Genomic DNA, 27,040 nt, shown 5'->3' with positions numbered 1-27,040 from the left:
GCATCCAAGCACACTTGGTCAAATACAAATGGTGTTTCATGACTTAATAGATTAGACAAAGGTTTAGCTATTTTAGAAAAATCCTTAATAAAGCGTCTATAGAATCCAACATGCCCTAAAAAACTTCGAATTCCTTTGACATTGGTGGGAGGGGGCATCTTTTCTATCACTTTAACCTTGGCTTTATCAACCTATATTCCCCTGTTAGACACCAAATATCCAAGCACTATCCCTTCTTGAACCATAAAATGACACTTTTCCCAATTTAACACAAGGTCAGTGTCTGCACATCGCTGCAAGACTTTAGAAAGATTAGCCAAACATATGTTAAATGAAGATCCATAAATAGAAAAGTCATCTATAAAAACCTCCATTATATTTTTAATAAAATCCGAGAAGATTGCCATCATGCACCTTTGAAAAGTGGATGGTGCATTACATAACCCAAATGGCATCCTCCCATAGGCAAAGGTTCTATATGGATAAGTAAAAGTGGTTTTCTCTTTATCATTTGGATGGATAGGGATTTGGAAAAATCCCGAATACCCATCTAAATAGCAAAAATAAGAATGCCTAGCCAGTCTTTGTAACATTTGATCAATGAAGGGAAGTGAAAAAAGATCTTTTCTAGTGGCATTATTTAATTTTCTGTAATCTATGCACATTCATCAACTCGTCACTGCTCTGGGGGGAATTAATTTATTATTTTTATTTTTAACCACTGTTATTCCACCTTTTTTAGGAACAACATGCACTGGACTCACCCATGTACTGTCTGAGATAGGATATATTATCCCTGCATTAAGAAATTTCAAAAATTTTTTTTTAACAACTTCTTTCATATTAGGATTCAACCTCCTCTGATGTTCAATATATGGTTTGCAATATTCTTCCAAAATAATTCTATGCATGCAAAAGTGAGGGCTAATTCCCTTGATGCCATCTATTGTATATCCTAAAACCTTCCTATATTGCCTCAACACTCTTAACAACTTATCAACCTCTAAAGTGCTCAAATTTGCATTTACAATTACTAAATAAGTGTCATTGGGGCCAAGAAATTCATACCTGAACTGAGAAGGAAGTTGCTTAAGTTTTACCTTAGGTGCATATTCTTCCTTGAATGATGGTTGCCTAGATTCAACTTTTTCCTCGTGTGTGAATTGAAAAACTAATGCAGAAGTAAATGGTGGACTACTCTCCAAGTGTTGGGCAAATGCAGCCACACTAGGATTATCATGATCTATGCTTCCTCAATGAACCAAGCAATTTTCAAGTGGATCTTCCGAATATCTCTTTCTAAAATGTTCTTCAACAAGCTCATCAATGATATCAATTCTCAAACAAGAATCAGCTTCAGAATGATGTTTCTATTTTGAATTATTAATATTGAAAACCAGCTGATCTTCACTAACTCTAAGAGTCAATTTTTCTCCCTTAACATCAATCAATGCTCCTGCTATAGCTAGAAAGGGCCTTCCCAAAATAATTGGGATATTAGAATCCTCTTCCATGTCCAAAATGACAAAGTCAACAGGTATATAGAACTTTTCAACCTTCAGAGGCACATTCTCTAAAATCCCTTCTAGATAATTAATTAATCTATCAGCTAACTGAAGAGAAATGTGGAGTGGTTTAAGATCTCCCATATTAAGCTTTTTATAGATGGAAAGGGGCATAAGACTAACACTAACCCCTAAATCACATAAAGCTTTTGTAGAACATGATTCTCCAATATGGCATGGAATTGAAAAACTTCCAGGGTCTTTAAGCTTAGGAGGAAGTTTCCTTTGAAGTATGGCACTACATTCTTCTATCAAAGCTACAGTTTTATGGTCTTCAAGTCTCCTCTTGTTTGAGAGAAATTATTTAAAGAATTTTGCATAAGAGGACATTTGGGAAAGAGCATCAATAAAAGGCACATTTATGTATAGCTTCTTCAAAACCTATAAGAACTTCCCAAATTGCTTATCAAGCTTGGCTTTTTGAAAATTTTGTGGAAAGGGAAGTTGTGCCTTATAAGGCTCTAGAGGTATATACTTCTCTTCTTTCTCTTCAAGTTTCTCTTTACCTTTTTTCGAACTTTCTTTCTCACTTTCTTGTTTTTCAGTCTCATCAATTTCTTTCTCATTTCCTCTCTTCTCACTTTTTTCACTCTTCTCATTGTTTACAACCTTCCTACTCTTTAAAGTGATAGCTTGACACTGCTCTCTTGGGTTTTCCAGCTGCTTGGAAGTTTTTCAAAAGACTTGATACCTAAGGAAGATGCTTGTTCTGCAATCTGGTTTTCCAATATTCTGTTATGTGTTTGCATCTATTCTAGTCTTGCTTTCATTTCTTTCATCTCTTCATCATGCTTAGTTTGGTTGGCAAGAAGCTGTTGTAACAAAGCTTTTGTGGTAGAACCTTGCTCTTGCTATTTTAGTGGAGGATTCATGTTTCTCTACTGAAAATTAGGCAATGGTTGCCTATTTTGCTGATATGGAATTCCTTGTTGCTGTTGTGGTTGAAAATTCTGATTTGGGACTTGGTTTTGCTGATTTCCCCATGAAAAGTTGGGATGATTCCTCCAAGCTGGATTATATGTTTAAGAGTAAGGATTCTCTATCTGTTTGTTTTCATAATTACCAACATATGCAGCCTGCTCTCTATATTATACTCCACAACTCATTGTTCCTTCTGCACAGGCAATCTGTTGAGAACTTCCAAATGATGATGATGAACTAACCAACATACTTAAATCTTCTATTTTCTTTGTCAAAACATTTGTAAGTGTATCAAACTTTGCATTAATCATGTTGAATGGATCAAGTTCATACATTCCAGCACTTGCCTCTTTTGAGTTGGTGCTGGTCCTCTTGGAATACTCCAAAGATGAGTATTCTTTGCAATTTTTTCCAATAGCTCACAAGCTTCATCTTTTTGCTTCATAATAAATTCTCCTCCTGTTTGAGCATCAATAATCCCTCTAATTGCAAGAGTAACATTGGTGTAAAAATTTTGGTTTATCATCCATTTTGGAATGGCATGATGTGGCCATTGTCTCTCTAACTCCTTCCATCTCATCCATGATTCATAGAGAGTTTCATCTTCTCTTGGTCTGAAAGCTGTCATTTGATTCCTCAATTCTTGAGTTTTTCTAGGTGGAAAATATTGTGCAAGAAATGCATCAGTGAGTTGCTCCCAATTTGTAATAGAATTGTGAGGTAGAGAATCAAGCCAATCTAATGCTCTATCCTTTAAAGAGAATGGGAATAGCTTCAATCTTGCTGCATCATCAGATACTCCAGGTTGTTTTTGCATATCACAAATCATAGAAAACTTCTTAAGATATGTGTGTGGATTTTCTGAAGGATGTCCCCCAAATTGGGAATTTTGAATCATTTGAAATACCCTAAAATCCATCTTATAGCTATTTGCATCAATTCTTGGTCTTATTATACTCTCTCTCAAATCATCAAAACGAGGGAATGCATGATCCATCATACTTCCCCTAGGCACATTAGCATTTACAACTTCTTCACCATGAGCTTCATTTTCATTATTTTGATTGTTTCCACCATTGCCACCAATAATTCTAATTCTCTCATTAGCCATTTCTACTTTAATTTCAGTTGCTCTCAAGGCTTCTTTCCTTTTTTTGGTTTCTTTCTTATTAGCTCTACAAAACTTCTCAACTTCAGGATTAAACAATAAGGATGTATCACTTGTGCTTCTAACTCTTCTCATAAAAGATCAAGAGTACCTAAAAAGAATAAACAAACTCAAAATGAAAAGATAATAAAAAAGTTTAACTAGAAACAACTAAAATGATCAAGAATTCAATCTCAAACAAACAACTCCTCGGCAATGGCGCTAAAAACTTGATGTGGCCCAACTACAAGTGCACAGGTCGTACAAGTAGTATATAAAAGATATCGTTCCCTCGAAGAGTTGTATTAATGATTGAATTTTTTATATAAAAATTGACTAATTTAAGCTAATTTTGTAAATCAAGTGAATGATTGATAGAATTAAGGGTGTAAAATCTATTTATGTAAAATCAACAATCCAATTATCAACATAAATGATTCAACTCAAGCAGCAGCAAATAAAATGAGCAAATTGAAATATGGCAAGCAATTAAATTCAAGTAACAATTAAGAATATTAAAAAGGGCGATTCCGGAGTTTGGGGATTCATATTCAAGCTATTTGGGATTTTTAAATTGATTATCCAATCTTATGGAAATTATGGCTTTTAAGGAGATTAATTCTTAAATCCTTTGAATACCCTTTCGAGTGAGACAAAGAGTGCCTTAATTAACTTAATCCTACTTTCGTGGAGTTAAAATTAATCAAAACCCATTGGGTTCCTTAATTAATCTGTAAATCCTCTTAATCCTTAGTCTATTTCTAGATCTAAATTAATTGAGTCCAATTTCTTGATTATCTATCACAGGATTTTCTCCTTTCAGTGCTTTAACTATGGATTAAGAACAATACTTAATGGGATCCTACACTAAGCATGTAATTAGGCACACAAGAAATAGATAAAACCTCATAAAAATCACAAAATATGGATTACCCAATTAAAATCCACAAAATATCTTAAATATTACATCCCAACTCCAGAATCTATGAAAAACTACTCACTATCCATAATTATTAAAAGAGATTCTGAGTAAATATGGAAATAGAACTTGAAAATATACTAAGAACTAAGAAACTGTAATGGCTCGGCCCACTAGTGATATTATCCGCTCTGGGCCAAAGCCCTCACGGTTTTAAAACACGTCACTAGGGGTTACAAACCGCCAACTTCTAAACCCAGCATCTCTCTCGTCTTTTGCCGATGTGGAATTTGCCTAGGGTGATACAATCCACCCCCCTTATGGGACTCAGCGTCCTCGCTGAGGTTTGCCCCACCATCGCTCAAGGTTACACGTGGAGCGGCTCTGATACCACAAATGTAATGGCCTGGCCCACTAGTGATATTGTCCGCTCTGGGCCGAAGCCCTCACGGTTTTAAAACGCTTTACTAGGGGTTACGAACCGCCAACTTCTAAACCCAGCATCTCTCCCGTGTTTTGCCGATGTGGGATTTGCCTAGGGTGTTATAATCCACCCCCCTTATGGGACTCAGCGTCCTTACTGAGGTTTGCCCCACCATTGCTCAAGGTTGCATGCGGAGCGGCTCTGATACCACAAATGTAATGGCTCGGCCCACTAGTGATATTGTCCGCTCTGGGCCGAAGCCCTCACGGTTTTAAAACGCGTCACTAGGGGTTACGAACCGCCAACTTCTAAACCCAGCATCTCTCCCGTGTTTTGTCGATGTGGGATTTGCCTAGGGCGTTACAGAAACCCAATACAAGAAAGGTAGAAAATGGTGAATAAAAGAAGAAGAATCCAAATATAATCCAAAAATGGGAAGTGACGCCCCTTGCTCTATTTTCTGATGTTTTCTCTACCTCTCTTCACTTTCTTCTCTTTCTCCTACCTTTCCAAAATGAGATAAGGATACTATTTATATTCTTCTGACAAATAACCCTAAAATGGCTTGTTTGAGAAAGGATTTCACATGAAAAAATTCTTCTGCCAGCTCATTATGAACAATTGCACAAGTTGTGCAAGCTTCCTATGCAAATTCTGAGCAGAATTGGTGGTTCCAGGTACTTCCCGTGATTTTGCACAAGTTATGCTGGCTGGTTGTGCAGATTTTTCATGCTTTGAAGTCCTCCATGAAAGTGCATAAGCAGACTGCATAAGCTATGCAGCTGGTTGTGCAAGTTTCGGCAGGTTTGGGTGCTCCTTCCTTAATGCTGCATAACTGAGGCGTGAGATTGCATAAGTTATGCAGGTTTCGGCCACTTTGACTGCTGCCTTCCGTTAAGCTGCACATGCAGGGCATGAGACTGCATAAGCTATGCAGCAAGTCATACAGGTCTCTATGAAGCTGCATAAGCAAGGAGTGAATCTGCACAAGTTATGCAACAAGTCATACAGGTTTCGGTAGGTTTAAAAATTGCTTCTTCTTCCTGTGTAGAAACTACACAACTTGTGCAGCAGGTTATACAGACTTTGGCAATTTTGCATTCTTCAACCTTAAAGCTTTATTTTGACATTTTTAGCTATGGAAATCACTCCTTACTGGTACAATTACTTTTTAGTCTCTCAAAAACACCATTTTACCTACAAAACAAAGCAAATTACAAATTAACTCAAAAAATTGATAATTATGGAAAATTATTTAAATAACTAATAAAATTAGCTAAAAGTGATTAACAAATAAATGAAATGGCCATAAAATCTAACCTAAATGACTATGCAAAATGCATATATTAATGTCCTAGGTAAAAAAAAAAAGGAAAGAAAATGATTATCTCAAGAGTTGTTGGACAAATGCTCCAGAAAAAAGAAATTTTATATTTAATATAAATTCTGGATTTTCATCTTTTTATAAAGCAGCATCATTTCTCATTCCCTTCACACCAAATCGAAAGCAAATAACTAACTAGGAGATAGATTAAAATTAGATCAATTGGCTATAGATTCAGCTGTTTTTTTATTTCAAGTCAGTTTTAGCTTAGTTCAATTTCAATTTGGATTATGGTTTTAATGGTTTCAATTTTGACTAAAAATAATTGGGTACAATGTTATTTAGTTCTTATATTTTAGTGAAATTAATTATTGAGTCATTGTATTTTGAAAAATATACTATTTAGTCTATATATTTTACTTTTATTAAACTATTTAGTTCCTTAGTCAAAATTTTCATTATTCCATTCTAGTCAAACTACTATTTAATCTCTTTAGCTTAAAGAAACTAATTAGTTTTATCCATGTATTTTGAAAAATACCGCTATTTTGTTCCTTTATTTTAGTGAAAGTAATTAGTTGATTCCTATATTTTGAAAAACACAACATTTTGAAAAATATATTCTTTGATAAAATGAAAATTTTGCTATGCAAGGATTAAATCTGAATATATATATATATATATATTGAATTTTCAATTCCTTGGATATATTTTTGTGTTTTCTCTATTAATAAATAATTTTTCTTGATTACTTTAAAATTTAATAAAACTGATTAACTTTTTGCATGTAAACACTTTGTACCATTCTTATCAAAAAATGAAAGCAAAGAGAGAATAGGGAGAGAAGGATGTGAGTGTAGAGGAGAATAAATATGAGATAGAGAAATAAGGGAAAACAAGAAAGAAATAAGGAGAGAGGATTAGGGTAATTTAGATATAAAAAATAATTATGGGACTAAATAGTTAACGAAATCAAATTATAGTGATTAACTAATATATTTTTTTCAAAATATACAAAATAATTAATTAGTTTCACTAAAATAGAGGGATTATATAATAGTATAATCAGTATAAATTAACGAAAAAATTGACAATAGGACTAAACAGTTTAACGAAAATAGAACATAGGAATTAAACGGTGTATTTTTTAAAATACAGAAACTAAATAATTAATTTTGTTAAAATATAAAGATTAAATAAAAATTCACCCAAAACAATTACACACACAAAGGAGAGCAAAATTGACTCATCTATATCCCATCTTATTTCTGTTTAGACCCTTAAATCATTAACTCGAGAGTATTTCAAATTCGACCTAAACCAATCTCAATTTAATTCAAGGCTCAAACAGCACCCAACCCAGTATCAATTAATATTTAAATATTAGAAGGATAGAATTTTTAGAAAAAAAATTATTATTTAGTTTCTACATTTTAATAAAACTAATTATTTAGTCCTTATATTTTGAAAAATATATTTAGACATCTATTTTATTTTCGTTAAATTATTTAGTCCCTCCGTCAAATTTTTTGTTAGTCAAATATTTTAATTCAAGTCAAATTATAATTTAGTCCATCTATTTTAGTAAAACTAATTAGTTTAGTCTTTATAATTTGGATTCATTAACTATTTAGTCCCTCTTGTTATTTTTTTTTTTTATATACCCAAGGTATCTGGACCATTTCCCTTACACCTCTTTACAGATAATTCTTTCCCTTTGCACCCACACTTTTTACCAACATTCTCTCTTTATTTTTCATATTTTATTAAAAATTGATACAAACTGTATGCATAAAAAGTTAATTAATTTCTTTAGATTTCTGAGTAATCAAGACGTTAATATAGAAGAATTGTTTTTAATAGAGAAAACACAAAAATGAACCCTAGAAAATTGGATGAAAATGCTTGAACAATTTTAAAAAAATGTAAATTCATATTTAATCTCCACATAGCAAAATTTTATTTTCATCTAAGAATGTGTTTTTTAAAATATTATGTTTTCAAAATACAGATATTAATTAATTAATTTCACTAAAATAAAGTGACTAAGTAACAATATTTTTCAAAATAGCATGCACATAGAGTGCTCCTCATAAACACATAATTATTATTATTATTCTCTGAATTAAAGAGTAATGAATCCTATATCTTATGAGAGAGAGCGAGTGCGCGCTCTAAAATTGCACAAGAAAATGATTATCTCAAGAATTGTTGGACAAATGCTCCCGACAAAAGAAATTTTATGTATAATATAAATTCTGGATGTCTTATCCTTTTATAAAGCAACATCATTTCTCATTCACTCCGTACCAAATCCAGAGCGAATAATTAAGCTAAATGATTCAACTCTTCATTTAAGCAGAGCCGAGCTATGTCTACCAATTCAATACTTCTTTCAATTCTTGTATCCATATTATTATGTGGGTTCTTCACCAAGATAACTATCGCTTTCTCAATTAAAGAAGCAACCATTGATGATCTTCAACTGGCATTTCAGCGGAAACATCTAACCTCCAGACAACTCGTTCAGTTCTACCTCAAAGAAATCCGCAGGCTCAATCCTCTCCTTCGAGGGGTCATAGAAGTGAACCCTGATTCTCTCTACCTGGCTGATAAGGCCGATAAAGAGCGCAAGGCTAAGGCTCCAGGATCTTTGCATAGTTTACATGGCATTCCTATCCTGCTCAAAGATAACATTGCTACCAAGGATAAGCTCAACACCACTGCTGGCTCTTTTGCGCTGCTTGGCTCAGTCGTTCCCCGAGATGCAGGTGTCGTGGTGAGGTTAAGGAAAGCTGGAGCCATCATATTCGGGAAGGCTAGCATGACCGAATGGGCTGCTTTTAGATCGAATTTTTTACCTAGCGGCTTCTGTGGAAGAAAACATCAAGGAATGGTAAGTCCCACGAGAAGGTCCTTGTATTCCTATTAATTAGCCAAGTGATTTCAATTTCGTATTAGATAAATAAAGGGATTATGTTTGAGTTTGGTTGCAGAATCCTTATGTTCTGTCAGCAGGGCCTTGTGGGTCAAGTAGCGGATCAGGAATATCAGTAGCAGCAAATATGGTAGCAGTGTCCCTGGGGACTGAGACTGATGGCTCCATCTTATGTCCATCCAGTGTTAACTCGATTGTGGGTATTAAACCAACTGTTGGTCTCACTAGTAGATCTGGAGTTGTCCCAATCTCCCCTCGACAGGATACAGTTGGGTAGGTAATATTGATGTTAAATTTCTCTCTATCAAATAACAAACAGTGTAACGCTCTTCAATGCCGCTTATTTTCCAAGATTTTTCCAGTTTCTAACTCAATTTTTATGTGTTCATAAGAATTGCTTCAGAAAAGAATTTCTTTGAAACAATAATTCCTCTGCTGAACTTTGCATTCATGTACTCTGCAGCACACAGACTATCCATCTATAGCGGAAACCTCTTTTAGTTTATCTTCGTTGAACTTTTCTGCATTCATTTTGTCTAGTTTTCCGTAAGTTCTTACTGATTCTACTTCTCTCTATAAAAGAAATTCGAACTTGTTCTTAGACAATGGTCGTATATTTAGTCTCTCTTGACATGAATATGCACACAAGTGATTTGATTTGTGGATTGTATGCTGTGATTGTTATATGACAAAGGAATTGTCACATGTTGGATGAAGCAGGCCAATGTGCCGGACAGTGAGAGATGCTGTTTATGTCCTTGATGCCATTGTAGGCTTTGATCACTATGATGATGCGACTAGAGCTGCAGTCAAGTTCATTCCACAGGGTGGCTACAAGCAATTCCTTAAGCCTGATGGCCTTCAAGAGAAGCGATTAGGGATAGTTAGGAATCCTTTCTTCAAGTTCTATAATGACGAGGGATCTGTTCTAACTCGAGCTTTCGAGCACCACTTCGACAAACTAAGGTAATAGAATGAAACTTTCACAGTACTAGTTTAATAATCTGCCAGAGAATTGGTTTAATTTTTCATAAGCATAACTCGATGAAACATTTCGGTGCCAAAAAAAAAAGGCAAAAGGGAACAATTCTGATTGATCATTTGGAAATTTCCAACATTGATGAGATCATAAATTTCACTGGAAGTGGTGAACAATTTGCGCTGGTGGCTGAGTTCAAGCCAGCAATAAATGGATACCTAAAACAATTGGTGAAATCCCCAGTGCGAACCTTAGCAGACCTCATTGCCTTCAATAAGAAATTCTCCAACTTGGTAAGTGGGTGATTTCATTTCATTTCAATATGCAGTCCTTGATAGATTACACAATGTGGTTGATTTTTTTTTTTTTTTTCAATGGCTGTGCAGGAAAAGACCAAGGAATATGGTCAAGACTTGTTTGAAGCTGCTGAATCTTTGAAGGGAGCTGGCAAGCTACTGAAGCTAGCAGTGGCAAATCTGAACAAACTTTCAAGAAATGGATTGGAGGAATTGGTGAGGAAGCATAAACTAGATGCACTAGTGACTCCATATGATTTAAGAAGGAGCTCATATATCTCAACTCTACTTGCAATTGGAGGATATCCAGGAATCAGTGTCCCCGCTGGGTATGACACTGAGGGGGTGCCTTTCGGCATCTGCTTTGGAGGATTGAAAGGTACAGAGCCCAAACTAATAGAGATTGCTTATGGCTTTGAGCAGGCTACTAAGATTAGGAAGCCTCCTTCATTCAAGCCTTGAATCTTTAATCTAAATTGGAGGCCTCTTGTAGTTCATTATGAACTGAAGGATTGAGAATAAAGTCTTCAAGTTTCTTTAGTTTCTACAAGTATTTATCGTGACTAAATGGTGATCTAAGAGTCAATTGGTTGCCAGTTGAATAATGCCAAACGCTATTTGCCTGCAAACAGAGGGCAAAAAGATAAGATGCGATGTCATTCTATCCCATTTGAGGCTAAGGCAGCACTTGCAAGTTTAGTCTGATAGCACCTTTTTAATGCCAGATTCCTTAAAAATAAATAAAAAATAAATAAAACAAAATTGTTACTGAAAAAAAAAAAAACATATATATATATATATATATATATATATATATATATATATATATATATATATATAAAATAGAAAGGTATTCCAACGAACTGACACGTGACACTTTCTTTAAAAATTTTCTCATATATCACTTTTCATAAATACTCTCTTTTATATTAATTATTATTTAATTTTTTTATTTCTCTTTTAATTATCATTATTATTTATAATACTATCTTAACATTTATGATTGAAATTATTTTTTTTAATTTAATTTTTAAAAATTAACAATTTTTGTAATTAAATGTAATATTTAAAAATATTTATATTATTTTATAAGTACTAATTATTATTTAATTTTTTTATTTCTCTTTTGATTATCATTATTATTTATAATACTACTTAACATTTATGATTTAAATTATTATTTTCTTTAAAATTTAATTTTTAAAAATTACAACATTTTATAATTAAATGTAATATTTACAAATTATTTATATTAATTTTTTTTTAAATTTATTTATGTAAAAATATTATTTGTCATATGTTACCCTCTACAATAATAATAATAATAATAATAATAATAATAATAATAATAATAATAATAATAATAATAACAACAACAGGTCATTAGTGTCCATTAGTTTAAAGAAAATTAACTATTAAATTGTAATCTCATAATCAATCATAAATATTTTTCTTTATACTAATTATTATTTAATTTTTTATTTTCTTTTAATTATCATTGTTATTTAAAATACTATTTTAATATTTATGATTTCAATTATTATTTTCTTTAAATTTTAATTTTTAAAAATTAAGACATTTTGTAATTAAATGTAATATTTAAAAATTATTTATATTATTTTATAAATACTTATTATTATTTAATTTTTTATTTTTCTTTTAATTATCTTTATTATTTACAATACTATCTCAATATTTATTATTTAAATTATTATTTTTTTAAATATAATTTTTAAAAATTAAGACTTTTTTGATTAAATGTAATATTTAAATTTATTTATATTATTTTTTTTGCAAATTCATTTATGCAAAAAAGTTTCGTAGTAGTAATAATAATAATAATAATAATAATAATAATAATAATAATAATAATAATAATAATAAAAGGTCATTGATGGCTATTAGTTTAAAGAAAATTGATCATTAATTTGTAATCTCATAATCAACTATTATATAATTTAATCAACCTTAAATTATTTCATATCTTTAATAAATATTTTTATTATATTATATATTTTTTATTATTTTTATTATAAAATCTCTGTAAAAAAATTTGAGAGATAAAAAGTATAGTTTATATAAAAAAATTATAAAAATAAAATATAAATGTTTGACTTACTTATAATTACTATGTATTATTTTGTATGTTAATAATTTAATATTATTTTTATTTCATTTTCTTAAGATTAATTAATGCTTATTATAATTATCATTATTGCTAACTTGTGATGATTTAATTGAAACAGTCAAGTAAATCGAAAATATTTTACTATTATAAAAATTGAATTTGAAATCTTTTGTTACTATTTTTCAATTAAATAATATTTAATTATAAATTAATATTTTATTTAAATAGTTTTCATTTGTTTGTTTATATATAGTATGTAATATGAGATATTTGATACATATCAAGTACTCTTCTCTCATTAAGTATTTTCATTTCACTTAAATACTCTCAATTTTTTTTTTATTTGCACTATTTTTTTTATTATTTCTATCATAAGTTGTTATTTATCATTTTTAAAATTTATTTATTTAAATATATTTAATTAATATTTATTTAATTATTAATTTTTTATAAATTTTTTATTTAATATTTTTTAAACTTTTGAATGTTTTATTTTATTATAATTATATATCAAACGTAATAATAGCTAATATTTTGATTATTTATATTTTATTATTATTAATTTTTAACAAAATTATTTTTAAATTTTAATTAAATATCTATATTTTTATGTATAAATTATCTCTTAACTATATTTTTATATAGAAGTAGAATTTCAAAGATAAATTATAAATATGATTACGCCGAAAATTTAACTACAAATAAAAATAATTAAAAATAATTAAAATTACAATATTAAAATTATGAAATCTGTCTTTTGTAAAATAGTATGTATTTTTAATATTTATTATATCAATAGAAAATAATGATATTTTAAAATTTTAATTTTATGAAATATATTGATATTGTATTATAAATTTATTTTAAGTGATAATTATTTTTATCAAAAAATTATTTTATAAAAAATATATTAAATTAATAAAAAAATTTTACACTTAGATGTAGCATTTTTAATAAATAATATAATAGAATGTTTCCTAATATTAATTAATACTTATTATAATTATTATTATAATTAACTTATGACTATTTAATTGAATCAGCTAAGTAACTAGGAATATTTTACTATTATAAAAATTAAATTTAAAGGTTTTGTTATCATTTTTCAATTAAATAATATTTAATTATAAATTAATATTTTATTTAAATAGTTTTCATTTGTTTGTCTATATATAGTATGTCATATGAAACACTTCGATACATATCAAGCACTCTCTTCTTATTAAGTATTTTCATTTCACCTAAATGCTCTCAAAAATTTTTTTTTTAATTTGCACTATTTTTTTATTATTTCTATCAAAAGTTATTAGTTATCATTCTCAAAATTTATTTATTTAAGTATATTTAATTAATATTTATTTAATTATTAATTTTTTATAAATTTCTTATTTAATATTTCTTAAACTTATAAATATTTTATTTCATTGTAATTATATATTAAATGCAATAATAACTAATATTTTAATTATTCATATTTTATTATCATTATTTTTCTATTGAATTATTTTTAAATTTTAATTAAATATCTATATTTTTATACATAAATTATCTCTCAATTATATTTTTATTTAGAAGTAGAATTTTAAAGATAAATTACAAATATAATTGTACCGAAAATTTAGCTATAAATAAAGATAATTAAAAAAAATTAAAGTTACAGTATTAAAATTATGAAATCTGTCTTCGAAAAATAGTATGCATTTTTAATATTTATTATGACATTAGAAAATAATGATATTTTAAAATTTTAATTTTTATGAAATATATTTATCTTATATTGTAAATTTATGTAAATTGATAATTGTTTTATCAAAAAATTATTTTATAAAAAATACAACCAATTAATAAAAAAAATTACACTTAGATGTAATATTTTTAAAAAATAATATAATAGAATGTTATTTTTAATTAATAATAATGTTATATATTTTTATTATTATTAAAATTAAATAATTCAATTCATTATTAGTAATTTATTTTTTTATTATATTAATAAGAAAAAATATTATATTTATATATATTTAAAATAATATTATTTTCTCATTAATTTAATGTATTTCCTGTAATTTTTAAAAGATAAATATTGATTTAAATAAATTATGAGATAAAATATAAAAATTTTATGAAATTTAAATTATTTTTTGAATAAAGTATTTTTATTATAAAAATAATCATGGAAACTACTATTAGTATATGTATAAAAAGAATTAAATATGTATTTTCATTAATTACATCATAAATTAATTAAAAATTTATTATTATATGTAAAATTTTATTTAAATTAAATTAAATAAAAGAGAAATTTTAATTTAAAATTAATTTAATAATAATAATTAATCAAGAATTAAATTAAAAAATTATAAATTATAAATTACCCGTGTATAGCATGGGCATTATACTAATGTGTGTGTGTATATAAAGAGCATAGTGTTGTTCCCAAGGAATGCCACGTAGCACTTTCCATTAATAATTTTCTTTAATAATAATAATTATTTAATTTTTTTATTTCTCTTTTAATTATCAATATTATTTACAATATATCTCAATATTTATGATTTAAATTATTATTTTTCTTGAAATTTAATTTTTAAAAAATTAAAATATTTTATGATTAAATGTAATATTTAAAAATTATTTATATTATTATTTTTATAAATCCATTTATGCAAAAATATTATTTACCACATATCATCTTCCATAATAATAATAATAATAATAATAATAATAATAATAATAATAATAGTTTAAAATAAAAAAATAATTTAACAACAACAACAATAATAATAAAAGATTAGTGATGGCCATTAACTTAAAGAAAATTAGCCATTAATATGTGATCTCATAATCAACTATCATATTAATTAATCAATCTTAAATTATTTTATATCTTTAATAAATGTTTTTATCATATTGTTATATTTTCTATTATTTTTATTATAAATTTTTATTAAAAAATTTGAAAGACAAAAAGTGTAGTCTAAATCAAAAGTTATAAAAATAAAATATAAAAATTTGACTTATTTATGATTAATATGTATTAATTTTTATGTTAATAATTTAATATTCTTTTTATTTCACTATTATTATTATTATTATTATTATTATTATTATTATTATTATTATTAACTTATAGCCATTGAATTGAAACTACTAAATAAATGAAAAATATTTTATTGTTATAAAAATTAACACTAGAAGAAAATTGTCATTTAGCTAGAGACAAATCCCTAGCTAATTTGCAAAAATCCCTAGCTAAAAACAATTTAGCTAAGCAATTGTCCCTAGCTAAAGTCCGTAGCTGCATTATTGGACTCTAAATTCTAGCTACGGAAAGGTGCCATCCCCAACTACATTTAGCTAGGAATTAAGCTACGTATGTATTCCTTAGCTAATTTTAGCTAGGGATTTTCGTAGCTATAATCCTAACTACCTTGCTAAAGCAATTGAGTTCTTTTTAAAATTAGCTAGGTAATTCCAATTGAGTTCTTTTTGAAATTAACTAGGTAATTTCCCTAGCTAATTTTAGCTAGGGATATAGCTAAATCTGTAGGATTCTAATTTTTAATTTTGAGAGTTGCTAGGAACGTCCCAAGCTAATTTTAGATAGGGATGTCCCTTGCTAAACTCCTAGCTAAATTTACAAGGAGAATTCAGTTTTTTTTTTTTTTTTTTTAATTAGCTAAAACATCCCTAGCTAATTTTAGCTAAGGATGGCCCTAGGTAAATTTGGCTAGGCACAATCAGCATATAAGAAAGTAGTCATTTGAATTTCCCATATAATTTGAAATACGATAAAATCAATAATTGAAACCGTTTAAATTCTAATAAAGTACTCATATATATATATATATATATATATATATATATATATATATATAATCAACCATTTAAATCTCAACAAAATAACCATACACAACCATTGCAAAAAGTAATATTGTATTCAAAAGATGAAAGCTAATGATAACATAAAGCCAAAACATGTTTTACACTTCAAAAACCATAGCATAAACTCTAAATATGTGGGGGCGGTTGTGAGGAAGAACTAGGGCCATTTCCTGGTGGCTGCGGAAAGAAACCAAACATGCTCCTCATGACAGCATGGACTACTACTTCTACTTCCTCACGAAAACGTGCTTGCATAAGCTCCATCTGCTAATTCACCCAATTATCCACCTGCTGATCTACCTGATCATCCACCCGCTGATCCACCACGTGATTAACTGCTTACTCAAACTCAGGTGTTTCAATAACTTGTTGGGGAGGGATAGTTGGAGGAGTTGGAGCATTAGAGTGGACAAAACTAACATGGGTTTATTCTCCTACAACTGAAGTTTTTGAGCCAAGGCCATACACTCTTCCTTTCTTTGCTCCACCAATTGTGTCAATCCAAGTATTCAACACTTGCTCCTTTGGGATATTTTGTAGCAAAGTCAAGATATTATTGTCTTCATTGCATTCTTGTGCCTCATTTTCCTCTGTTGCCCTGTTTAATCCCACATCTCTTTCCTGTACTTCGAAACCATCTTCATTTCTTGTGGTTGATGTTTCACTTACCTTTTGCTTAGTATTTCTTGTGAATGTATTCTGAAAAGAAAAAAAAAAATTAGTTATTATCAGACATCACAATATTTATCAACAAGAGATCTTATTTATGTTTTTATGAGGGTAGAGGTATAGAGATTTTGCATTGATAACACAAGGTTAACTAATGAAATGTTGAGTTCAACTTAATATTTCCAATTACATAGCAATGGATTTAAGTGTAATGTGTCAACAAGAGTTAACTAATGAATTATTGGTAGCATTTTTCCATGGAAATTGCCCAATTAAGATTGAAAAGTTCAACAAAGATCATATGCAGAATATAGACGGTTAAAATCCAACACATAGGTCTTGTTTATCTCAAAATGCAAGGAATTATCAGATGCAACATATCCTATGCAAGGAAGTATCATATACAACATATCATATGCAAGGAATTACTAGAAAATCACAAAATGCATAGCTAAAATTTAAAAATTCAACAAAGATTATATGCAGCATATCAAATGCAAGGAATTATCACAGCATATCAAAGGATATGTTAGTACTTGTGGAAAAAAGCTCAACAGAATAGTATATTATTAAATTTAGCTGGTGATTGCTTGAAAATCACTAAACACAATACTCTAAGGTTCTACCAAAGTAGATAAAAAAAAAAAAAAAAGAACAAGACATAATTGTAAAAAGGTATGTAAAATAATAACAAACCTATCTACTAAGACAAGGAACAAAAGCTAAAGTGAGAAAACTACGAAATAAGGGGATAAAAACTTACCCACACTCTTTCTGACCTCCCACAAATCCACTTATCATCTTTTATCCTATGAATCTTCAAGTATAATTCATCTTCCCTAAGTACTTGATTAGTCGTTTCTCCCTACAATCATGAAACAAATAATCAATGTTAATTTAAGCAAAACTAAATTATGCTAAGCATGTTTAAAACTTATAAACACCTACATATCTTCTTCTATATTCATCAAATGCAACTGATCTTCCAATATGTAAGGATGGACCTTCTCCATTATTGCTCGACTTTCTATTCTTTGAGTTGATGGATGATATTTTCTTAAAATTGTCTGTATTCCAATGCTTCATTAAATCATCCTAATGATTTTGACTAATCCACTTTGGTATTTCTTCATTTTTTAAAATGCTTTTTTGGCCTTTCCTAAAGTGTCACTCAACCTTCCACTCTCCACACGCTTAAATGTATCCCGAATCATATCTTTATGCTCATCTTTAATGGAATAATTTCTCTACAACAAGCACAAAAAAAACATGTCAGTTTAATTTATGTATGAAATTAAAACATAAACTTTTAGTAAAGAAGATTAGTTAGTCATATATTGCAATTAAGTATTTAAACCTCAAAAGGATTGAACCATTGGTCCCGACTATGAGCTAGAACCTTGCACCAACATGGCCATGAGCCATGGAAGTTCTTTTTAAATGCTTCTGTGACATCCCAAACAGCATCATGTGGGTGAAACCTACAAAATGAATAAAAAGCACTTTCATGTGTTGAATAATCTCATGATTTATGTATACATTACTTAATTTTGAGGAACCAATATGTACTACTTACGTATCACCATTTATAGTCAATGGTCTTATGCCACGAACAATGCATCATCTTGGTTGTGACTGAATAATCTCATGAGATGTAGGTGTTTGTTATTGAGTACCAATATCTTGAGAAGCAGGTGCAGGCTGTTCAGCTCCACTCTCATGAGATGAAGGGGCTAATGGTTGATTAGAACTACCATCTTGAGATGAATGGGCTAATGGTTGATTAGAACTACCATCTTGAGGTGAAAGGGCTAATAGTTGAGGAACAACCGCCTGAGAAGTGGATTATGGTTGTGGGGAGTCTCTTCTGCATGTTGCATTTATGCCTCCTCGATTAGTGGCAAAACATTTACGACCTTTACCTCTTGGCATAATTAGTTAACCTGAAAATCTAGTAAGAATAGTAATCATAAAGAACTTAGATAAACACGAATTATAGTAACCATTTATGCTTATTTTCACTTTAAATGACGCTGCTTCATTTATAATTTTAGCAATTAACATATAAGGATTCCAAATTCATTTTTATTACTAATTTGTAGCAATACACATGTTTACTGCACATAGAAGTAAAAAAAACCACATAAAATCATAAGTTAGATTAAATAGAATAAAAGTTGAAATAAGATAGATTTTATATTCTCAATGTAAATTGTAAAAGCAACTACATAGTGACAAGCACAAAGATATATTATAAAATATCTTATTATTCTTCACCCTCATTGTCTTCACTATCATTGTACTCAATATTAACATCACTTTGTTGATCTTCTTCATCTCCAGAAGAATCAAAGTCAGATTCATCTAATTCTTCTTCATTTTCATGTCTATCAATTTCATCTGCTCCTTCATTTTCAGGAATTTCTTCCTCAATCTCATGTTCTTTAACTTCACCATTTTCATGAATTAGAGACTCAAGACCATCAGTGACAATTGGGACTGATGCAGTATAACAATCATCCTCTTGGTAGGCACATTTGGAGAATCAATTCTACTTCTAGCTTTGACCTTACACACAGCCCACCAATCAACCCTTTCTTTCTTCTTACTAGGATATTCTAAAAAGTACACCTGTTATGATTGTGCAGCCAAAACAAAAGGTTCATAGGCATAGCTCAAAAACCGTTTCTTATGATTGATATCAATTAGACCATATCGATTATGAAGCTTCCACCCTCGATCCAAAGTTGGATTGAACCAATCACACTTGAACAACACCAAAGTAGTTCTTTTGTTTGTTGGATTAGGATACTCTAGTTGTATAACATCAACTAGCATTCCATAGTAGTCACTTTCATATTCACTCCAACTTTTTCCTTTGATGCACACACCACTGTTTATAGTTGATTTATTCAAGCCATGAGTGAGCGTGTCGAACCTGTAGCCATTAGTAAAATACTGAGGCCATGTTTGCACCCATTTATATGGATCATAAGCTAAATTTTTTAACCGCTCATCAACTATGGTGTTTACTGGATCAAAAACCTATCAATACACCAAATCAACCAAACATATGCTTAGTAAAATAGAAATTGTTTTTCTCCTTTTTTTTCTAATAGAGTTATAAGATACTGACATAAGCTTCGAACCACTTAGCAAATCTACTATTTATCTCTTTATCAATCTGTTCAAGGCTATGAATTTCTTCTCAACTCATCTTCAAAGATATTACAAAGCAATATAAATTATAATTAAATTTTTGCCACTCATACTATATATCTCGATAAATTTGCCAAAATTAATAATTTACTGTACAAATGGTTGAACCGCTTCACTATTTAACAACACATATAGGCGTGCCGCATACCACTAATCATCAGACAAATATCTTTCTATCATCTTCCCAGTCGGACATCCTGGGTGCACAAACATGGACAGGCAACCATCAAGGGCATCAACTTCATCTCCATCATCATTCCAACTAACTTTGTTTAGCATAGCTTGAACATGAGGCTGAAAATAATAGGAAGTGAATGTTGATGTTTCTTGAATGAGATAGGCTTTACATATTGATCCCTCCACACGAGCTTTATTTTTCACCTTCTTCTTGAGATCGTGTAGCATCCTATATTAAGATAGTTTTAGTTCAAATCTTATACAAGTAAATTAATTATTTTGTCAAATAGGATATTTTAGCAACTAACCGCTCAAAAGGATACATCCACCGAAACTGAATTAGACCTCCAGCTTTTGCTTCATATGGTAAATGTATCAGCCAATGTTTCATGGAATCAAAGAAAGTAGGAGGAAATATTTTCTTCAACTTGCATATTGTCAACATAATGCTTTGTTCAAGCTTCTATATGTCTTCTACTTGTAACACTGTTGAGCATAAACTCTTAAAAAATAAACTAATCTCAGTTAAGGCATACCAAAGTGGCTCAGGTAACAAATCTCGAAATGTAGTTGGTAGCAACCTTTCCAAAAACACATGACAATCATGGTTCTTCATCCTTGACAATTTGCAATCTCTTATGTCAACACATTTAGACAAATTGGAGGCATAACCATCTGGAAGCCTTAATTTTTTTACCCATTCACATATCAATTTTCTTTGATCCTTTGATAATGTGTAGGCTGCTTTGGGCTTTATAATTTTCCCATGGTGCTCCTTCAATATCTAGATGATTGCAATAAGTCTGCACATCCCTTCGAGCTTTTAAATTGTCCTTTGTTTTACCCTTGACATCCATTACTATGTTGAATATATTATCAAAGACATTTTTCTTAATATGCATCACATCAAGATTATGCCGAATAAGATTTATGCACCAATACGACAATTCCCAAAAGATGCTTTGTTTTGTTCAATTATGTTGAACACCAAATCCCAACAACTTATCAAATGCAAGATCATCAAAAAATTTTGGCAGGTCACATACTTCCCTCCAAACCTCTTCACTAGATAGCCTAGGAGGAGGAATAAAGCGCTCAACCCTTCCTTTGAAAAATGATTTTCTATCCCTTCGAAATGAATGATCTATGGGCAAAAATTAACGATGACAATCAAAGAATGAAGTCTTTTTCCCATCTTTCATGTAAAATGCCTTGCTTTTTCCCATACAACAAGGGCATGACAATACACCATGCATGCTCCATCCAGACAACATTCCATAAGCCAGGTAGTCATTAATAGTCCACATAAGTGCTACTCACATTTGAAAATTCTGTTTACTATGAGAGTCATAAGTCTCCACACTAACATCCCATAATTGTTTCAACTCATCAATGAGAGGTTGCAAGTATAAGTCTATGTTCTTCCCAGGGCTTTTTGGACCAGGAATGACAAGACTTAAGAACAAGTAAGGGCTGCTCATGCACATTCCAGGTGGAAGATTGTATGATGTGATAATTACTGGCCAACATGAATAAAGATGGGCCATTTGTCCATAAGGAGAGAACCCATCAGCTGAAAGACCAAGCCTAACATTTCGAGGCTCGAATGCAAAGCTAAGATGGCATTGGTCAAACTTTTTCTATGCATCTCCATCACTTGGATGACTCATCACCCCAGGTGCTCGATGAGTTTTCCAATGCCATCTCATATGTTCAACTGTCTTTGTTGACATATATAACCTTTGTAGTCTTGGAGTTAGAGGAAAGTAACGTAGTACTTTATATGGAATGTCTTTTTGCTTTCCATCACTAATTCTACTAGGCTTGTAACGTGGGTGACCACATTTTGGACAATCCCTTCTGTCTTTGTTATGCTTGTAATATAGGATATAACCTGTATTGCACACATCTATTAACCCAAGCTTTGCAACTATCTGTTTGGTCCTATAATAGTCATTGGGTAACTTAGCATCTTCAGTTAAGAGCTCTTTTAGAAGAAGCAAAATTCGGTTATAGCAGTTCTCGCTCATGTTAAACTCAGACTTAATGTTTAGTAGCCTACACACCACTGATAGTGGAGTATGAGTCATACATCCAGAGAACAATGGCTCTTCTGTAGCTCTTAACATGTCCAAAAAGTCTTGAGCATTTCGATTTGGAGGTTCTTCTTCATCATTCATATCAAATCCATCACAATCAAAGTTGAAACAAGGACCAACAACTTCAAATACCATAGTGCAGTATGGATTTACTGGTGCACTATCAACTACTGTTTCAATGCTTGCATGCACACCAGGTTCTAGCCTCGAAATTGGTATAAAAAGCTTCCCATGTGAAACCCAATGATAATAGTTAGGCATGAACCCAAACTTATATAAATGCGCAGTAATAATATTTGTCGCTAGAAACCCACTATTTTCACATCTTGAACATGGGCACCATATACTCCCATTAGAAACAAAGTTATGTTGCATTAGTGCAAACTCTATAAATCCACGCACACCATTAATGAACTCAGTAGTGACCCCTTTCCGACTTGGCACAAGTCTATTATACATCCACATACGATCAGCTCGAAAGGAACTCTTGATTTCTACATATCAAACCAGCAAATATAGACTTATTGTGTCAATAGTTTCCATGAATACTAAACAAGTTTAAAGGAAGAGAGTATAGCTTAATAATGCCATTAATTTTGTTCAGAACAAATTATTGGACCTAGGGGTCTTAATCCATATTTTGATAATAATAAATAATTAGTGTGCTACTATTCTACCTTGAAAATATTTGTGTTGAGTTTGTAGGCCCTAGATTCAAAATTGTCAAATTGCTTCAAATCAAGGTTAAGGAAGAGCAAGATAAGAAAGTAAACATTTATGGGATCCTATAATATAATCTTTATTTATTTTTTATATATATCTTATGAATCTCATTTAATTAGTTATGTTGGCTCAAGTCTAGATTACTCTAAATTTCTTAGTGTCTCTATGTTTAACTTTTCTTAACCAAGGGGGACTAAAATGAAATTTTTATTTTTAAAAAATACAAATTTGTTTTTGAAAGTGTTTTCATTGAAAAATTTATCAAATTAGCTTTCCAGTGGTTTAAATGGATCAAAAATCAGAGTTCAGGTTAACAAGTTAAGAATTTGTGAATTTCTAAACTTCTTAGTATCTCTATCTTTAACTTTTTCTTGACCAAGGAGGACTAAAGTGTAATTTTTTACTTTTGAGAAATGAAAATTTGTTTTTAAAAGTATTTTCATTGAAGATTTTATCAAATTAGCTTTTTAATGGTTCAAACAGATCGAAAATCCGAGATCGGATAAAAAATTTATGAGTTTTTAAAGCCTAAGTGACCTTTTTGTGCCTTTTGTCCAGAGAGCACTTAGGCAGCCGAAAGTGGCCACTTTGGCAGCCAAAGTTCACTCCTCAAATGATAGTTTTTAAGTGTTTAAATCTATTTTGTCCAGAGAGCACTACAGCAGCCAAAGGTGGAAACTTCGGCAACCGAAGTTTACTTTTTAAATAATGTATACACATGTTTGCTACTAAACAAGATATTCACTATTTAGTTATGCTAGATAGTCCTAGCTGAATTAAAGATCTTCTATTAAAAAAAAATGGAACAAAGGATCTAGATCTTTTCTTGATGGGCAAATATGATTTCTTAAGTAATTCTTGAAGTTGTAAATATATTTTAGTGTATAACTTATATCAGTTCCAAAATGCCTGTATACATTTATGTTGTTTTAAATGCACTGATTTATTAATCAGGTCATGTAATATAGTTATGTGGTAGTGCAATGCAGATTACAGAATCTACATATGCAGATTGCAGAATCTGTCTGCAGATGCAGATTGCAGATTGTAGAATCTACAGAATATGCAGATGCAGATTGCAGATTGCAGATTGCAAAATATGCAGCAAACTGCAGATTGCAGAATATGCAGTTTGTAATCTGCAAACTGCAGATTTGTTCAATCCGTAGTTCATTATAGTATGCATGAGGTCCTTTGGAAATTTTTTACTTTTATTAATTTTTAGCTCCATCTAGTAGGTAAGACTATCTTACAACAAATAGATATATATATATATATATATATATATATATCACCATGCTCTAGAAATCATGTAAGTAAAACAGTTGATTGCATGGATCACACCAAAGATCTTTCATATCATTAGCTTAGAAATATGGTGCTACACTAAATAATTAACCAACAGAATGCTAATTATTAATAATAAAAAAGAAGTAAAATAAGTACAAGGAAACAGAGAAAAGATGGATGCCATCTCACATCGCAATTGTTTTGGTCATGAAACCAATTTTGTGTTATCAAGAATCATCCTTCAAATTCATCTGAGTCTGAATCACTTGCATTATAACCTGATAAAAAAACACCGATCAAGAAATGCAAAGCAAAGGCAATCATTATTACGTTAATGATAGCAACCGACAATAATTATTATATAGACAAAGGTAAACCTGGATGCTTATCGCTAACTTTCCAAACTAAAGACCGGATCCTTGATGCTCTTGTCATCCAAATTCTTCCCTACAATCCAAACAAATTATAACAATCTAATAAACAATAAAATCAAGAGGCAAAAGGAATGAGAAAGAAGAATTTAGGAACAACATATGACAAGGAAATATTGATGTCAACCAATTAAAAAAAAAAGTACGATAATCTATGACATCAATTCGTTTCAATTCAAGCTTACAAAAAGGTTAATCTTCAGTCCTTAGTATCTAAAACCCAATATAAACCAAACCCACAACTTTGCAAAGTACTAGCCACTTCTTTGGATGCCTCTTCGGACCCCAGTAACAAAAATCAAAGCAATAAAAACCGATTATTAATAATCACAGATAAAATAAATAGTAACAGACCAAAACCATCCAAGATCTACTTACACACTAGTTATCTCTGTAGCTGAATTAGGCAAATTGAAGTCACATCTTCCATTTTTTGTAAAATTTAATTAGAATTGAAATTAAAGCGCAGCCAAATGACAATTCATCACATCCAAAAAATTTCAACAGCTAAAGAACAGATCAGATCTCAACTCATTTAAAACTAATCACAATGATACAGCAATGCATCAATTTCAAGAGGAAGCGTTGTGACTGTACCTTTGCTATTAACTTCGAAGGAGATCTAAAACGTTAAATCCCTAATCTTGATTCAATTTGAATGAGGGAATTCAACTGGGCTCATCACTGGAAATAGATGACGATTGGATCCGACGCTGCCAACCTTGTGCACGAGGGCCAAAACTGACCGAAGCTTATTAGTTAGGGTCATTACAAAATAGTGAATGCTCTGATGCCATTCCCAATTTTATATATATATATATATATATATAAATTTCCCAAAATATCTGTAACTTTTCATATCAATTTTTTTTATACTCATTTACAAAAATTTAATAGAATATCTCATCTTTCTTTTTTTTTATTACATATAATTCTCATAAATAGTTTAATAAATCTATAAAATTCTAATTTCTACACCAACATATCTCACATAATATGTATGCACCAATATAGTATTTGACTCAAAAATAAACTCATTTCCTTTAAAACCTCATTCTCATATAAATTATTTTCTCCACAAATAATTTATTTAATTTAATTCCTTTAAGATTTATTTATTTAAATATATTTAATTAATATTTATTTAATTATTAATTTTTTTTATAAATATCTTATTTAATATTTGTTAAACTTTTGAATATTTTATTTCATTATAATTATATATCGAATGCAATGATAACTAATATTTTGATTATCGATATTTATTATCATTAATTTTTAACATAATTATTTTTAAATTTTAGTTAAATATCTATATTTTTATGCATAAATTATCTCTCAATTATATTTTTATATAGAAGTAGAATTTCAAAGATAAATTATAAATATAATTGCATCAAAAATTTAGCTATAAATAAAGATGATTAAAAATAAGTAAAGTAACAATATTAAAATTATGGAATCTGTATTTTGAAAAATAATATGTATTTTTAATATTTATTATATTAATAGAAAATGAAAATATTTTAAAATTTTAACTGTTATGAAAAATATATTTATTTTATATTGTAAATTTATGTAAAGTGATAACTATTTTTTTCAAAAAAATTATTTCATAAAAAATACATCAGATTAATAAATAATAATTTGTACTTAGATATAGTATTTTTAAAAAATAATATAATAGAATTTTATTTTAATTAATAATAATATTATATATTTTCATTATTATTAAAATTAAATAATTCAGTTCATTATTAGTAATTTAATTTTTTATTATATTAATAACAAAGAATATTATATTTAGATATTTTTAAAATAATATTATTTTATCATTAATTTAATATATTTTTTTATAATTTATTAAAAATAAATATTGATTTACATAAATTATGAGATAAAATAT

The 27,040-nt window shown here is 29.5% G+C and overlaps 3 protein-coding genes and 1 non-coding gene across 10 annotated transcripts; 2 read left to right on the top strand and 2 right to left on the bottom strand.

Moving 5' to 3' along the window:
- Positions 1-3,022: 3,022 nt before the first annotated feature.
- LOC131176379 (small nucleolar RNA R71) lies at positions 3,023-3,129 on the top strand. The gene has a single exon (XR_009146471.1). It is a non-coding gene; the product is annotated as a small nucleolar RNA R71 (small nucleolar RNA).
- Positions 3,130-8,534: 5,405 nt separating this feature from the next.
- Positions 8,535-11,053, top strand: LOC110646512 (probable amidase At4g34880). 2 transcript variants are annotated; one of them, XM_021799971.2, is made up of 5 exons: positions 8,535-9,196; positions 9,297-9,511; positions 9,959-10,204; positions 10,312-10,510; positions 10,604-11,053. In XM_021799971.2, the coding sequence occupies exons 1-5, from the start codon at positions 8,672-8,674 to the stop codon at positions 10,973-10,975; spliced, it is 1,557 nt and encodes a 518-aa protein (XP_021655663.2). In that variant the 5' UTR covers positions 8,535-8,671; the 3' UTR covers positions 10,976-11,053. The 2 variants fall into 2 exon arrangements, with proteins under 2 accessions (XP_021655663.2, XP_057997405.1); XM_058141422.1 differs by having other exon boundaries at positions 8,579-9,196; positions 9,956-10,204.
- A 5,507-nt stretch (positions 11,054-16,560) lies between these two features.
- Positions 16,561-25,930, bottom strand: LOC110644074 (uncharacterized). 6 transcript variants are annotated; one of them, XR_009146438.1, is made up of 8 exons: positions 25,732-25,930; positions 25,081-25,150; positions 24,893-24,981; positions 18,772-19,146; positions 18,553-18,676; positions 18,144-18,442; positions 17,959-18,060; positions 16,561-17,225 (listed from the first exon to the last, which is right to left on the bottom strand). XR_009146438.1 is itself a non-coding variant. In XM_058141382.1 (3 exons), the coding sequence occupies exons 1-3, from the start codon at positions 18,279-18,281 to the stop codon at positions 16,953-16,955; spliced, it is 513 nt and encodes a 170-aa protein (XP_057997365.1). In that variant the 5' UTR covers positions 18,282-18,546; the 3' UTR covers positions 16,561-16,952. The 6 variants fall into 6 exon arrangements, 1 of the variants encoding a protein (XP_057997365.1); XR_009146439.1 differs by having other exon boundaries at positions 18,772-19,138; XR_009146441.1 differs by having other exon boundaries at positions 18,772-19,062.
- LOC131176329 (uncharacterized) lies at positions 19,153-24,657 on the bottom strand. The gene is made up of 2 exons (XM_058141381.1): positions 20,900-24,657; positions 19,153-20,820 (listed from the first exon to the last, which is right to left on the bottom strand). Exon 1 carries the CDS (start codon positions 23,153-23,155, stop codon positions 22,232-22,234), a length of 924 nt encoding a protein of 307 aa, XP_057997364.1. The 5' UTR covers positions 23,156-24,657; the 3' UTR covers positions 19,153-20,820; positions 20,900-22,231.
- Positions 25,931-27,040: the final 1,110 nt, after the last annotated feature.

This window comes from Hevea brasiliensis, unplaced genomic scaffold (assembly GCF_030052815.1).
Source record: "Hevea brasiliensis isolate MT/VB/25A 57/8 unplaced genomic scaffold, ASM3005281v1 Scaf1, whole genome shotgun sequence".
Classification (NCBI taxonomy): Eukaryota; Viridiplantae; Streptophyta; class Magnoliopsida; order Malpighiales; family Euphorbiaceae; genus Hevea; species Hevea brasiliensis.
This window is presented reverse-complemented; position numbering and strand designations above follow the sequence as displayed.